This window comes from Triturus cristatus, chromosome 6 (genome assembly GCF_964204655.1).
Source record: "Triturus cristatus chromosome 6, aTriCri1.1, whole genome shotgun sequence".
In the NCBI taxonomy this organism is placed as follows: Eukaryota; Metazoa; Chordata; class Amphibia; order Caudata; family Salamandridae; genus Triturus; species Triturus cristatus.
Genome location: NC_140589.1, coordinates 582,572,047 through 582,589,083, shown reverse-complemented (window position 1 = coordinate 582,589,083; position 17,037 = coordinate 582,572,047). Strand labels below are relative to the sequence as shown.

General features: G+C 43.0%; 1 protein-coding gene across 2 annotated transcripts in view; it reads left to right on the top strand.

The window, feature by feature from the left end:
• Positions 1-17,037, top strand: part of UBE3D (ubiquitin protein ligase E3D) — a 1,075,540-nt gene that overhangs the window by 706,646 nt on the left and 351,857 nt on the right. For both annotated transcript variants that reach the window (XM_085611020.1, XM_085611019.1), the window contains exon 9: positions 1,866-2,004. In XM_085611020.1, the coding sequence (XP_085467146.1) occupies positions 1,866-2,004 (139 nt within the window). The remainder of the gene's footprint in view (positions 1-1,865; positions 2,005-17,037) is intronic.

The following is a 17,037-nucleotide window of genomic DNA, read 5'->3' as shown; positions in this document are numbered from 1 at the left end:
TCCATACACCGTTTGATGAGTAAACTGGAAACGGCTGTATGGATAAGCTGTATGCGTTGCCTCACAGGGTCACACTCCACCACATATGCCTATAGAAGCAGATGTAACTTCATCACACAGGGTTCCACACAGTGCTCGGTCACAAGATAAGCAAGGCCCAGCCCGCCTTCTCCAATTCTTATTCCTCTCTCTCTTGTCCCTCTCATGTTATGTATCTTTCTTGGAGCCCAGATATTTTTCCATTTTATGAAGCAAACTTGTCCCGCAAAATGAACTTCTGAGATCCTATGCACTGGTCTGTTTCCCTTGCCCAGCTCTCCATGGTTTGTGTCAACGTGTTACCCCAATTTTGTGTGATTTCTGTAAGCACAATCATCATACTTAAAGAGAGTTTTTTAGGTCGTGTGACGTCCACTTCACCCCAAATACCTAAGAAGGCCAACTGTGGGCCGAGACCCAATTGAATTTCAAGAACCGCTATCAGTCGAGTATCTACCGTATGGCAAAAGCTTATATGCTCATTTGAAACAGTAATATAGCCTCTAAAGGTTTAATCGTGTACACCTGCAAGGTAAGAAGCTTGACTGGTCTGGGTGAATCTCAGATAGCACTATTAACAGCAATCACCTTGCGGTAACATTTGCCAGTATCTTGGTCTCTATGTTTAGGAAAGAAATGGGGCAGTAGAAGTGACAGGCGGCTTCAGGGTTATACTTTTCTCAAATAAGTGTGATAACAGCATGTTTTGTGTCTCTCGATAAACCTCCCTCAAATGTGGCACCTTCATAAAAACATAATAGCTGGAGGCATAGCTTGCTCTACATTTTTGATACTGTTTTTTACTTCTGCAATCAATTGTCATTCTTATTTCAGGGAGCCAGGTATAACGAGCATTGGCAAAGTTAGTAGGGTTTGCTTTGCCAATGCTTGTTGTTTGCAGCATTGGTTTTGCCAATGTGGTGCCAGCATTATCAAAGCCAATAGATGAGCCCAGTCACCTCTCAGTGTTGTGTTCAATGCTTCTAAGAAGGGCGCCATGTTTCCACTGTGTGCAACATGAAAGTTGTCTTGGAAGTATAAAAGATAACTTCCCGATATGGCTGGTCGCCCCTACTGGCTATGTCATTGTAGCATAATTTTACAATCATTGGTGAAGCCTATAGTGGAGGCGAGCAACCAGTGGGCATGAGAAAGAGATACAGGGGGTGGAGATAGAGGGACACTGAGCTGCTGCAAGGCTTGAGATCAGGGTTGGAGAGAGGAACCACACGAACAGAGGAATGCTTGGATTTGAAAGGCAGAGGCAGAGTGGGGAGAAGGAAATAACCCAGAGGGAGAGAGAGGAGGAGGGGGAGAGAGAGAAAATAACAGAAGGAAACATCATTACCTGAGGTCAGCAGTGAAATCATACACTCACCCAGTCAAAAACAAGAGTGAATCCCAGATATTTCTAAGATAGGAAAACACAAGAATAAGGGGAAAGTCATTGGATCGGGAGCAGGCAAGTGTGCAGACACTAAGCCCTTTCAAAGTACATGTTAAAGTATTGATTGCAAGGCTGTCTGCTACCAGCCTCTGTAGGTGTCTGTAGCAAGAGAGCGAAACTAGAAGTGAAGTGCAGTCAGATGAACATTAATAGAGATCACTAAGTTATGCCTCAAATGATGTGTATAATTGTGGTCAAGATACCATTCAACCTGCTCAACCTGTTGAAGTTGTGTGCTGCTTAGAACCTAATTGTCATTTTGATCAAGAGGATGTTGTATGTCTGTATCGAGCTGTCACTCTTACCTGGCTACTTTGCTCAATGTTTTTTAAATAAGGGTTAGTGGACTTTAGTACTAATATAACTCTTTGACTTGTAGGCTTGCAAAGGCATGGGGAAATGACACTGGTGTTCACTCTTTAACATTCCCATCGCACACCTGCTTGGAATTACTGCTCCTGTTGTCTACAAGCAATAGATCTTTGCCAGCCTCTCTACGCTGCATGAATGCATTCCAGGTAAGACAAAGTGCGGTTTCATGCACATTTCACTCACACTGTCATGATCCAGGGCTGAATTGATCAACTAGACTTGCTTGCCACATGCCTCAAACAGCTCTTCCCACTCTTGGCAGACGCAACTAACTTGATCAAGACCTCCCTTCTTGTGGTATAGTGCCTGCGCCTTTGACCCACCACATCATAACCCCGCTTCTGAAAAAACAAAATCATACACTGACCCAAAAATGTGGTCAGTGAGCGGCCCATGTCCAACCTCCTTTTCCTTACCAGGGAGAAGATGACAAGACAGATTAAAAAATAATGATAAGTAAACCACCTCCAGCCCAACCCATTGTCTGTATTCTCCTCTTTAAGGAGCCCCCTCTCGGGCAGTATGAGGGAAGAGTTCCCATAATCCCTGCATGAGGTTAACAGCACTGCACCTATACTCCTTAATCACCGACTACACATGACATGGTCGACCATTTAATCCTGCTGATAAGGTTTTAACACCTGTCACTCAGATTTGTGCTTTAGTGAGCCCAAGCTTTTCTAGCCAACTGCAGTCGAAATGTCAGAAATAAATTATTCGAAGTATCCTGCAGCATTCCTCAGGGGGTCGTCCCTCTAGTTTAGTTTTTTTTTTCGTATCTACATACACCCTTTCGGCGTATCTCCTCTTGAGCAATACCAGGTGAACTGAAGATCACTTTCTCTTTAAGAACGCACCAGAGAACCCACCCAGCATCACTTTGTGCTTGGGCAACGTGTACTACTGTGTGAAGAAGAGCTTCCTCTGCATTTATATTACCAACACGAAGATCCTGGTAGTTGAAGACACTGTGCCCGATTCCCTATGCTTTGATATATGTCAGCACAATAGTGCCACAGTGCCTCTTTCAATGACCTTTGCCCAGTCTGAAAGTAGAAACTTAGAAGAATGGTCGAAGTGAAAAGGTAAAAATACTGACTTAGGAGTAGTTGAAAAGTAGTAACTTTGAATGGCAGAAAGTGCTGCCCTGAGGGCGCAGCAGAGGGCAAAAAAACTAGAATACTGACAGCAGACCGCCAGCACCATTCCATGTGAGCCCCAAGACTGCTTTAATTTAGTACTTGATATTTAGTCATGGAAGTGGCTTTCAGCCTGCTGCTTGTCTCAAGTCAAATTGGTCCTTAACATTAGGACAGATAGCAGCCAGCGCCAGGACACCCTCGGGTAACTGTGCCTTCAAGTAATGCAATTAACATAACATAACATAGGGTGTGTCAAATTAGCCTAATTGATTTCATGTAATTATGGAATTTAAAAAAATTACATTAAATTATTCGTAATTACACGAAATGCAAATCTATCATTATACACTATGTTTTGGTTTTGGAAACTGACATAAGCGTCGTCTTGGAAAAAATATTTACAAGTGAAAGATGGTTTGCCTACAATAGGGGAAAAATATCAAGGACTTGTTGATATTGGCAGAGAGACAACCATCTTACATGAAAACACAAAAGAATAGGATATATCCCTTTTTAAATTGTACACAAATTTCTGATGTGATAAAAGGTCACTTGTGTACTATCCTACGAGAGGAGAGAGATCAAGTTAAAACAGTTTGTAACCTGTGACTCAGAAAACTAGATCGATCTAGTAAACTTTCCTGATAGATATGATTATGTTGGCAAAACAAATATAAAAGCAAAGGTGCACGTCTGATCATTAAAGTCACATGTGAGAAACATAGCATGGCACTGGTTGCAGGACATTTTGTAGAAAAAAAATTGCCTAAATGAAATAAGGTTACAGTTATTAGAGATGGTACAAGTATCAAGGTACTGACATAGATCAAGAGAACTAATGTTGCAGACAAAGTATTTCTGCACAAGGAGATTGCACACTTTGCAATGAAAAGGACTCAATGCAGTGCATAATTTGTAAAAGTATAGGTGCTGGGGCCCTGAGGTTTCCTTAGAAGCCCGCAGCCGGCGCTGTTGAATGTCTGTATGCTGGATACCAAGGCTGCATTGTCATGCTTCAACTCATGTCTCTTTCATCCACCACCAGACAGTCCCTGCCCCTTTATCTTACTCATTTAGGTTCTTTTTCATCTCTGCTTTCTCCCTTTGACATGGTTTTACCGTTTTTCTTTTCCTCCTCTTTCACCATTGCGTTTTTTTCTCTCTTGTTCTGGGTAAAAGTTTAATGAGGAAAAACGAGTGCCGGTCCCCAAAAATGAACTACCAGGCGGGTGGTAGGCGGGTGGAAACTACCAATCTGTTTAGCTATCTGGGTGTTCTTTTTAATAGAACCGGTTCATGGACTGCAGCAGTTAAGGCTAGGAGCTTACTTTTTATGAAGTCCACTGCGGCCCTCATAAACTTTTCAAAAAAACTGGGGAAAAGGCCGCCCGAAATGCTATTAAAAATCTACCAAGCAAAATGTGTAAGTACAGCTACTTACGGGACAGCCATCTGGGGCTTTCATGAGTGTACGTCCATTCAAAGTATTGTAAATGGCTTTTTAAGGTTCATCCTGGGCGTCCCAGCTAATGTCCCAGTTTTTAATTGCCACAGCGAGCTAGGCGTAGCCTATATTTCTGATTTAATAAAGACTCAACCGATTTTGCAGTGGCATAGAATTTGGACTTCGGACAGCACTGGCCTCAACAGAGAAATAATAATGGATGCCATGAGGTTGGATAATATGGGCAAAATATCTTGGCTCAGATATGTAAAAAAATTCCTACATGATATTGGACGCCCAGAGTTTTTTACCCTACCGGAAAATATGACTTCCATCAATCGAAAGGATCTTAAAAAGATCTGTATGACACATCTAGAAGAGATCAGACTAGGACTTGAATTGAACAAAATTATGGTGGTCAACCACCAAATAATCACCGTTACCAGCAAAATTCAACCATACCTATTATGTGTCGCAGGGGGTTTTGATAGATACCTGCTTACAAGATTCAGATTTGGGACTTTTCATCGCCTTATTACTCACCCTGACATCAACGACTGGTCAAGGGAACTTTGCTGCTGTCCGTGTGATAACATTTCATCACAAACCACAATACATGCAATTTTATTTTGTACGTTTTACAATAATGAAAGGCGCAGATGGCTAATTCCTGTATTAAAAGAAGGAAGATGGAGGCAATGCCGTCCTGCCCTGGTATATCTTCAGATGTTGGAAAATTGTTACTGCATTGGTTCAGTGGCAGGCTCTTTAAAGAGTGTGCTGCGGGCTAGGAAATGTCTAACCACTTAATTCACAAAATGAGTAAATGGTTGAAATCAATTTTAGTATTATGGCCTGTCCAAGACATCTTAGATGGTTGATATGCATGTCATGATTCGTCCTTTGTCATTTAAAAACATATTTTTCATTTTTCTATATTACTGATGTAGTATATTTGTTAATTGTGCTGGAACTTTTATTGTTCTTCTTAATATGTTTGCTTTTACGATTTTTAATTTTAAATCGAATAAAGCCTGTATTGATTGATTGATTGATTGCCATTGGGCCCCACCTGCAACCACTGGCTCAAATTATGCAAAGACTAAATTACAAAGCTGAAAGGAAATATTTACGTCAATTGTAGATTATGTACTTACATTAATAAATGTTTAAGAACATATCAGGTCACTGGATTAAAAAACAAAAATGGGACTCTGATTTTCCTGGATGGCAGTGATTATATGTTATAAAATGATTGAAAGTGGCATAATAAAATTGTTCCTTGTTTAACAATGCAAGTAGATAAATTACTGGTACAATATATGCCGATGCTGATTAAACATTTTACACATAACGGTTGGTGGCCATGAACATAACATGATGTGACCCAATCATATGTTACATGAATCAGAATCGAAAAAGAAAATACAGTAATGTGAATGATAGAAAGACTTGTAATTGAGTGAAAATGTGAATTGATCCATTCTGCTTTGATAGTAATCCTAGAAATGAAATTGCATAGGTATAAGGGAGATGCTTGAGCACATATGGAAGTGGACTAAGACATATTTAGAGGGTTCAGACATCAAGGGATTCAGCTTAGTAATAAAGGGAACTGTTGGAAAACATTGCGTAAGTGCCACAATGGAGAAAGAAAGCATGTGGACTAAAAATAGACATGGACGGTGAATAGTATTGGTGAGCCAAGTGGATGGATTAATGTCACATAGCAAATGCAGAGAAAGAATACATAAATAGGAGAGCCAGAATAAAGGAGATGTACTTGAGATTATGAGCATCTGGAAGAGAGCTGAAATGGCAATGTTGGGTACACTAGAACTACAAAATAATTCTTTTTTGGATTACAAATGAAGAGGATGGAACTAACAAAACGACTATGCTCCCCGGATTCATGTACGGAGAGCAGTAGTGATTCATAGAATTTATGGGTGGTACATCAGTGTAGGCTGACATAAGGTTTTCAGTAAATTTATCTTCGCAGTGTTTCTGGAACGCGCAATCACCGAAGCTTGTTGATGCTGGTTAGACTCTGATGTCACTAACTGATACTAATGCAAATTAAAAGCAAGTTAGTACATTAAAGTTTCTAATTCCTTTTTAAACCAAACCAAATAGGGTTGGATTCAGAGTTCAATTAGCAGTAAATTCCATTATTTTGCTGCTGCACACAAAAAAGCGAAGTGAAATGTGTTTGACGGGCATGTAACCAGGGAGTGAATGTGAAATTTGTTGACTAAAAACAGTAGTTAATTTGTAAAAAAAAAAAAAAAAAAAGTGCTGTTGGCTCTAGTCAAGAGGCAGTTTTGATCAGCCCACTTCTCCTTTTAGCGCTACCTAACACAGAACCAACAGTGGGGAGGGGGAGGTGCGGGGGGGATGTGGCATAATGCCCAGAGCTGTCGACTTCGGAGCTGGGGAACCAGGTTCGAGTGTTGGCATCGGCCCAACATCCTGTAATTCTGGGTGAATCACTTAATACCCCATATGCCTATCATAAATTAATGTGTCCTTAACTGGGTCTCAAGCACCGGTGTTGGTGATTAAGTGACGGTGCCGAGCACTGGAAACCACCGGTTCAAATTAAGCACTGGCCAAAAATAGAGAATTACCTCCATAGATGACCTTGTGAACAATGGCTTTGAATTCTTTGAGCTAACGCGAGCCAGTGAAACTACTTCAAGACAGTTGTAATATGCTCGCTTGAAGTTACTTTGGCAATAGTGTGACATATTTTAAATCAGCATTAGTCTTCCAATTCACTTCTTGGGCAATGCCAAGTAACAAGAGTTGGCATGGTCAAGCCAGGACTGAATGAGAATAGTGGCTTGTTTGTGAACCTTTGTCTGGATAAAAAGCAGGATTTTCTTCCGAAGAAGTGCCGGAAACAAGAGTTGGCAGCCTTATTATTTGAGGCAGTAAGGTAAGAATGACCTCTAAAAAGATCCATGTTTTTTTCACTGGAACAACATGTGAGGGATCTGCGCCCATAATGCCCATAGTGTCCTGCACATTTCTCTAGATCAGTGTTTCCCAAATTGTGGGTTGTGAGGCAATTTCTGATGGGTCTCGAAAGTCCAAACAATAAATAAAGATGCCTTTAAATTCCACATTTATCTTGTCACATTTTCTGTGCTTCAAAGACAGAAGTCAATTGTCAGGCTAGGTCTTCTGACACTTTTTTTTTTTTTAACATAGGAGATTGGTGTTTACAAACTCCTCTCACTTTGCAGCCAGAGAAAGAAAAGTAACGTGAATTATGTGACAAACTTTGGGGGGTACAAGGAGTGTGAAAGGAAAGGCTGTAGGATGTCGTTTTTTTTGTAAGAGAGAGACAACAAATTGTAATTACGTGTAAATTAACTGTGCTTATTTAGCAGTTAGGAAAGCAAAAATGAAGCACATTTTTTGGTTATTCAGAACGATGATGGTAACAAAGATTTTAATAGGATCAAAAGAAAGACAGGTTGCTTGGTGAAGAACAAATTATAAATATTCACTGAAATCCGATTTCCCTACATAATTTGTGTGCAATATAGTGTTATTAATAACACTGTTTCTTTGTAAATATAGTGCCCATTTCAATGCAAAATATGCTGTTTGTAAATGACAGTTTGCTACCGCACAGTGTTTTAGTTACATTAAAAAGAAATTCCCTGCCTCATGTCTATTAAAGGTAGGTGGGTTGCGAAAGATTGTCTTTCTAAAAATTGGGGTGCAGTTCTAAAACATTTGGGAAGCACTGCTCTGAATGAATCCTAGTTATTGCCACCAATGTGTTGTCTGGAATAAGCTTTAGAAAAGATATGGTCATCCAGCGCCCGATAAAGAGAAGATTGTTGGCAACCATAACTGAATAATCAGGCTTGGAATAGAGTTTAAATAAAACTTGCATATCCACAGCATTCATAAAAAAAAATTCCTCCATGTTTTCACTGGCCCAAGCGAGGGAGCAATATAAATGTTAAAAATGCAGAGGAGATGGAAGTGATTCCTGCGATACACCCCAATTTACCAAGTTGGTTGCAGAAGATTCTGACAGGGAGATAATTGTTGATGGCCAGACAGCAGGAGTTAAACCACGCAAGGGTCTGATCTTGGAATCCCAAGGATTACCACTTTGTAGAACAATCAAGTGATCTATGATGTCAAATGCTGCAGAGAGGTCACACGAGATCAAAGCCCCAACCTTTCCTTGATCTGCCAGCATATGTAAATCATCCAGAGCATGAAGTGACCACCCATTCCTTACTGTGGCTGCACCGTAAACCACCCTGCAGCGGGCGTTAACAAGCTTGTCTCCTCAATGAAGGCTTGGAGCTGGTACACATCATCGTGAGAAGGAGAGGCTTCTTCAGTAGAAGGTATACTGTTAGATCTGGGGGTCTCTAGTTGGCAGGGTAGGTACCACTGTCCAAGTAGAGTAGGGACCCTTGCTTCTAGTCAGGGAAAGGGGGATACACTGTTAAGATAACAGGTAGCTTGGCCTGAGCAGTCTAGGCTATCAAAGCAATGTGTAAAGTATTTGTACTAACACTCACAGTAACACAGTGAAAACACCACAGATTTACTCCACACCAGTTTTAGAAAAATAAGGTATCTTTACTAAAAACTTCACAAGACCAAATACTACAGAAAAACCAACATACAATTAAAAAGGTTACTTTAAAGATAGTTCAAGAGTTTGTAGAAAGTACTCCAGGATGTAAAAATCAGTGTCCTGCACAATGCGACTCGCAATGCACAAAATGCGACACTCTCGTGCCCAACAGTACCTGTAGTTGCGATAAGGTTCCCAAAAGCTATAACAATGAAGATGGCAAAGGCGATGCGATACTCCTGAGACCTTGGGGAGGCTTTGAAGCAGCCCTGCTTCACGCAGCAGAGGTGGATGCGCCGGATCCGATCTGTAGGGGGAGGATGCGATGACTTTGGCTTTCGTTGCGTAGGTTTCTTAGGGGGAAGCTTCACGCACAGGTACGATGCGACGATCTTCGGTGCGGCGCGATGCGAGGCGCAGCGTTGACTTCTGGCGCCGCAACCCTCGATGCGTCGCAGGACGGGACTCTGCGTCGACACACGCAGCGACTGGATACTTTCACGCACCGGCAGTGGTGCGGCCCTCAACTGGTTCTGCGACGACCCTCGCAGTCAGGAATCTTCACGCACCGGGACGATGCTCGACGCACTCGGCGATGCGGGGACTCCGGGTGCTGCGATGACGACGCAATGAAATTCTCCTCGCACACTCGATTCTGCGACTCGCAAACGGATGATGCGATGGGTACCAGTTACTCTTGTTCACACTTCTGCTTCCCAGCTCCCAAACACAGCAAAACGACCTCCTGAGGCCCCAAGACTAGGCAGGCACTCCAAGGCAGGTCAGAACTCCTTCAGCAGAGTTCCAGGAGAGCTGGTAGTGAAGTCCCTTTGTTCCTGGGACTTCTTAACAGGGAGCCAGCTCTTCTCAGGCCCTTGGAGATCAGAATCAAAAGAAGGGGACACAGCAAAGTCCTTCCCCTCTCCTTGGCAGCAAAGCAAAACAGCAAGCAGGCAGTCTTCTCCTCTTCAGTTCTTTTCAGCTTTCTCCTTGGCAGAGGTTCCTTCTTAGTTCCACAGTGATCTAAAGTTTAGGTGTCTGGGTCCTCTTCTTATACCCCTCCAAGTCTTTGTCTCTCCTTGTTTTAGTGGGGGATTCCCCTGCTCAAACCGGTTCCTGGTTGTGCTCTGCCCTGGAGCACCTGGTTCCTTTCAGAGTGAGGGGCAGGGTCGTTAGACGCTCAGCAGGAGGTGGAGCCTTCATTGTGCTGGCAGAAGCAGAGTCCTCAGCCTGGCCAGCAGGGGGTGGAGCCGGCATTGTGCTGGCAGAGGCAGCCCTATTCAAACCCAGGGACTACTCCTACCACCCATCTAGAGCAGATCTCCCTATTCACCCTGCTGCTGACTCATCCAGACTCCTGGAGCCACCTAGCCCATCACATGACACCAGTCAGCCAATCTGCACACAGGCACACAGGAAGGTTAAACAGGAGAATAGCTACTTTCTAACAAGCATTTGCAATGCAATAGGTCTCGCATTAGGAAAGTGTGAGCAGTTAGCATTGCTATTAATAATGCAATACTAGCAATTGGCATTGTAAATGATAATGGCATGACTTTATGTGTTTGTTTTATAAAATAGATTAAAAAGGCATTGGCATGAACAATGGCAATATCTTAAAATTGAGCAAAAGCGAGAACTATTGCATTGCAAATGCTTGTACCATCCATGTATATGACATGTAATGCCTCCTAGAATTGCTTGCTGTATTTTGTTGCCTCGTGTCATGTTTTCCACAACAAGCAATATGGCTAGGGAGAGGTTTTCAAAGGGAAACATCTCCCCCTTCATCTCACTTCCTGTCAGTCAGATCAAAGCAGCCTGCCATTGGAATGCCTGATTCCCTCCTCCCGTTGCGGAAGATCCTGGCGCAGCCATTTGCCTGGGGACACAGAAAGAGGTCTTTCCTCGCTCCGAATTAACGGAGTAATTATCACATTACTGAGATAACAAAGAGCCTGGGCTTTTGTCGAATCTTTCCCAGATCTAGCAGGCTTTTTTAGGCAGAGAAAGACAATATGCAACCTAAAGTGGCGCTGAATAAATATAAAATAAGCGGCCAGTGGTGGATATGGAGCCAGTCATGCTGCAAGGACATTACTTTGGAAGGGTTGAAGACAATTTGCAAATGTTTGGAGAAACATGGATTACTTTTCAACGAACCGAGGTCTTAGATGAATAGAGCCTTCATGGGAGTTAGGTTCTGAGTGGATGTGGACAGTAGTCCAGGTGTAGATTAGGTAATATGGTTTATTGAGTAGTTATGGTGAAGAACCCCACGAGGAGCAGCCTCCCTGCTGCTCAGTCCAACTTTCAACTGACTCTCACAGACATCCAACACTCCATGCACCAACATTCCACACCACACCTACACTGGTCGAGCAGAAGGTATAACATCTCCCTTCTTTACAGGAAACACAAACATTGTGACTGCCCATTGAATATCTCACAATTACACAAGAGGAAAGCAACGTATTAGATGCAATCAATAAACGAATGACAATCAAGCGAAATTACACAACAAGAGAAAAGTAACATATTAGACGCAATCAATAAAAGAATGACAATTAAGCGAATGACAGATGGACATATCACTATCTGATAAAGAATGCATGGAAACCAATTAGATGCAATGCATAAGAGACCATGCATGTAAAATCACTGAAAAAAAGATACAAACATAAGAGACTTACACATATAAAAGCACTAAATCATAAAGGAGACACTATCACATCTCTCCCCTTTCAATACAACAATAGACAACACCGCAATCTACACCGCCTCACATCCCAGATGCCACATAACACACCAATAGGCCAGACTAGCATGAAATACAGCCAAATGAAAACAAACACTAAAGCTGTACAGCAGAAAACACAAAAAGCTGAAAAAATAAAATAACAGGCGACCTACACTCTCACAGTCACCCCCGCACTAACATAACTAATTCAAAACATAAAGCAAAATGGAGGCTTCATAAATGCACATTGCGATATAGTTCTCTGGCATTCGCAATATTGTTTTATCTCTTTCTGAGTTTGCGATAGACTCATCTGGTATTCGCAATGTGGTTGTTATTTTATTTATTGCCTTTATATGCATGGGTTTTTAGGTTTATGATATATTATATTATCTTTACTCTAATATGTTTCCATGCATGCCTTTTTGTTCTTCATCAGTTTGCGTTATTTCATTCTGTCATTCGCATTATTGCTTTGTTATGTAAAAAGGGGAAATGTGTTATACCTGCTGCTCAGCCAGTATGAGTGTACTTTGTGGAATGTTGGTGCAAGGTGATGCATTGGAATGTTTGGTGTCTGTGAGTGTCAGTTGGAGTAAGGGCTGGGGCTCTTCATTGAAGCTACTTAATAAACCATTTTATCTTAATCTACACCTCGGTACTGGACATCTTTATTACTTCATTGGTCAATAAATCACTGGATGCACATTGATAACTAATATCAAGCAGAGAATGTGGTCTAAGGCTAGAGCGGTCAACCTCGAAGCGGGGAACCGGGTTGAAGTCTCGGCAGGGACGCTTATCCTGTGAGTCTGGGCAAATCACTTAATCTCCCCGTGCCTAACCAAATGAATGTAATCGTCTGCAACGGAACTAGTACTCATGTAAAGCGCTCTGCTACCTCCGGGTCAAATTCACGCGATGTAAAACTCCAAAATAAAAAATATATATATCTATACTTGTTATCATTGATTATGCTTATTGTTACTTTGGTATGTTTCTGAAGTAATGACTGGGACAAGGACATGTGATGGTTAATTACCAGCAATATTCATCGCTCTGAGTCTCATCTGAGTCATTACAGCCCACTCTCCCTCCCTTGACATTCATGGTCTTCATTTAGGATTGTTATGGTACGAGGATGCTGTGAAAGTAAGCTTTTTATGACACCCAGCTGTGTGGGTGGGATTTTATTTTTCCCATATCCGGTTGGTTCCTGTCTCAGATAGGTGGGATAACCCCATAAGTAATAATTGGGACGAGTGGGGATTACGAGTAACATACAACCATATTTCCATAATTTGATTTCTGTGAACCGCTAAGGCCCCGGTGCCACTGAACCTGTTGCGCTATTAATGACTATGCCCTGCATGATACTAAAAGCATATAATTTGTTTCTGGACGAAAAATCGTGACAAGCTAAAAGTCACCCTGGTAGACAAGCCCATCCCAGTGAAAAGTTCTCTCGCAGAGACAGCCCTCGGAAGGGAAGGAGGGATGGACAAGGATCCTGTTGTTTGGAGTGGGCGGGGTAGTGCTGGGAAGAGGACGGGAACCACATTTGCCATAGGGATTTATGTAACTAAGGCAGTGCGGCGCAGCAGCTGCTTCCGGCGCTAACCACATGTAGTGCTAACGCGCAGTGCACGCTCTGACGTCAGTGCTGTTGCGTGATGCTCCCCAGACCTCCAGCGCCGTTTGAGACCCTGAGTAAAACCAGCTGGGAACACGACTTACAAGTCAGGTGGCGCCGGCGCCGCGTAGGGCCTGGTGCGAAAGGGACACTGCCAGCAAAACACCCTCAGGCTGGGAAGGACGTCAGAGACCCTCGCGGTCAATGGCCGGCAGAGAGGAGGGCACATGTGTTTAGGACTAGTTCCATAGCATACTAAAGGGACGATAAAGGAGTGTTCCGCATTTCACAGAATAGGTGCCACATGCTTGTTATTTGTTTTTTTTTGGGGGGGTGGTTTAGGTGCAAATAGCAGTTACGTCTTGGGATAGGTGGTGACGTATGAGCGCTCACCTGAGGGTTCGAGGGTGTCTTGGCGGGAAGTTGAGAAGAAGCAGCAGCGCTTGCTGTCGGATCGGAGCAAGGAAAAAACAAGTTGAATACGACGAGTCGCCATTTTTAAAGTAAGAGCGCGCGTGGTGCGCTGCAATAAAAAACTAAAAGCGCCCGCCATTGTTGAAGCCGGCGTCTCGAGTGCTGTGTGGGGCAGGATGTAAAATAAGTGTACGGCATTGTCGAAGTTAATGCGAGCATGGCACACTGCAAATTTAAAAAAAAATCGATAACTGAAAAAAAAACATTTGGGTGTGCTGTGCGGCCCGTCCCACGAGTGGGGGGTGTGGCTCCATTGTGAAAGTGCTGCAAATACCAAACAAGCCCGGCGGAGCGTGGCGCGCGCGCTTGGCGGGGGAGCGGACCCTTTGAAGTGCTCCCAAAAGCGGAGTGCATGGCACGATGCGCGTGATTGTGTGCGTGCTAGCCATGCAATCCGCTTTTGGGAGCACTTTGAAAAGCCCTTTTACAATAGTCTCGCTTTGCGATCGCTTACGCGATAGCAAGGCGAGACCTAAAAAGTGCTATTCTCACACAGTGAATTTAAAAAACATCTTTCTAAAAAGATGTATAATTAAATTCTGAACACAAAGATACCAAACTTGGATTTTCTATCTTGCCTTTAGGTGAAGATAGGCATGTAAACAGCCTCCCCCATTCTGTCCTATGGGCAAGATAGCCTCTCAGCAGTGAAAAACGAAAATGGCTGTAATTCACTACCAGGGCATGTTACACACCTCAGTACATGCCCTACCTTTCAGATACACTGCACCCAGCCCAGGGGGGTACCTAGGGCCACCATAGGGATACCTGACATGTACAGAAAGGGAAGGATAAGGCCTGGTCAGTGGGTGCACTGGCCAGGTCGACATGGCAGTCCTGGACTGCACATAGGCACTGCAAGCAGGCCTAAGACATCATTTTAGTGCTACTTCTGTGGGTGGCACAATCAGTGCTGCAGCCCACTAGTAGCATTTGTACTACCATCCCTGGCACTCTCAGTGCACTTTACTAGGGCCTTGCAGGTAGAACAAATATGCCAAACATGTATAGCCAATTACATCACAATTTCCCTAGGGAGCACTGATCAGCAGTGGCAAAGTGCCCAAAGCATCTATACCAGTAAAAACGACATCCAGCATAGCATCAAAAAATACAGGAGGTAGAGGCACAAAGTCAGGGGTAACCACGCCAAAAGATGCCAGGTCTAACATATACCAACCCAGCTTTCCAAGCATCCTGTACTTTTCCTTCACAAAGTGATTATTTGAATATAAAAACAAAATCTGACACTATGAAATGAGCAGGCTGTTTCATTATTTTAGCCGGACAGATATCTCTAGAGAAACCTAAAGCGTTAGCTAACAGAATTGTGCTGATGACCTCGGATTCAGAGACTAAAAATAAAAAAAAAAACAATTGGAAAACAAATTCATCACTGTTCATCATTATCATTACGTGGTGATCAGGAGAGTTCTGTAGTGAAATTACACTTGCATCCACCAGACTGTGGTGCGTGAATTATGTGGCTTTATAAATATGGCGTAGACTGATGGAGGATGACTCTAATGGCAGGAACGGGCTACATTCTAATGGCATCCTGATAGTCTGGTTATCGGCGATTGAGCTCTTGTATTGGTGACTGCGTGGTTTGTTCTACAAGGCACAAACTGGAGGCGTATCTGACTTTTGAGATAAGGTGCGAGGCGGAGTGTTATGCACCGAGAGGCATGAAGAGTGTGTTTACCAAGAGGACAGGGAGCTGGTGACACAGGATGCCTCCTGAGCTAGCTATGACCATACAAAGGAGTATTCTCATTGTCCCTGCAGCTCTAAATGTACCTCCGTGGTGCAAATTCATGTTTACGCCTCCTGTCTTTGTTCTCTCTTGTTCGTCCTGCATGACACTTAAGGCACAGGCATTTCCCTTCTCGGTCCTGGCTGAGGTGTGTCCGGAATGGGCCTGCCAGCGGCTCATTGTAATTGCATTTATAGAGCGCTTACTACCCCTGAGGAGTAGTCCCATGAAGGGCCCATTCATTGTTTAGGTCGCATACTGCTCGCCCCCCTCCGCATCTCTTGCCCCCGCCTCAAACACTGCAGTCATTTGTTTAAAACCCAAAAACATTTTTTTTGATCTACTAGGATTTCTAGGATGCAAACAGTTTGCTAAACAAAGGTGTTATTGTATCTAAAGCTTATTTGCAGACCACTCAATGAAACATGGGTCTTTTTGTCTGGCTGAGGGGAAAACATGATAAACGTTCTGTAATATGTATGAAGATAACAATGTGATGACCCTTACCATGATCAGACACTTCAACTGTACTAACATTACTCATGAACGAACGCATGCGCAGATCCGACGCAAAACGTAACGTCTGCCAGTGTTATTATTGACCAACTTAAAAGTGTCTATCAACTGCTGAAGAATGAAAGTCTGATTAAGCCCTGTCACGTTTCGAATGCTTGAACTGCAATTTTATAGCCTGGCACTTAGCCCACTGAGCTAACTAAATGGTTGTACACTTTATATCATGCCAATTTTTAATGTTGCTAGATGTTGATGAATGCTGTGAGTAACGGCTACATGCCACCCCCATAAAAAGCAAAATTGCAAATCATTTTTTTCATGTGATTTGAAGCTGTCAGTTGTGATGAGCTGAATTCACAAAAACGCACTATCAAATTTAAAACTTCAGGAGTTGCATAGTTTTCGTTTCTGCGGTATAAATGCACTTTCAGCTGTTTTTTTAATAGAACATGCAGCTTGTGGGCAGCGGAATTAATCACAGGCACGCGCTCCCCCTGGGTGTCCTGGGGATATGGCCCATTAATAGCTGTTTTGCTATTTAAAGAGGATACAGTGGCGGGAGTCTGGATTCTCTCTCCCCACTAGTCTAAAAATCATATTGTTTGTTACACTCTCCATTGCATACTTTTCATTCAGAGGTGATATTTAAAGTAAAAATGTGTCGTACTGTCCTAATAACAAGACCCAAGTTGCTCTGCATGCCGAGGAAAGCAAATCTTAATTTCTATCCAGCTGCTGTGGGTGGGAGCCTTGGTTTCGATTGTCCTTTGGCCGCCCGGTGTTGCACTTTCAGCACAGTCCCATTTTTCAATTATCTTCTCATTAAGTAGGACCCAGAAATACCTCAGCTGCTGCA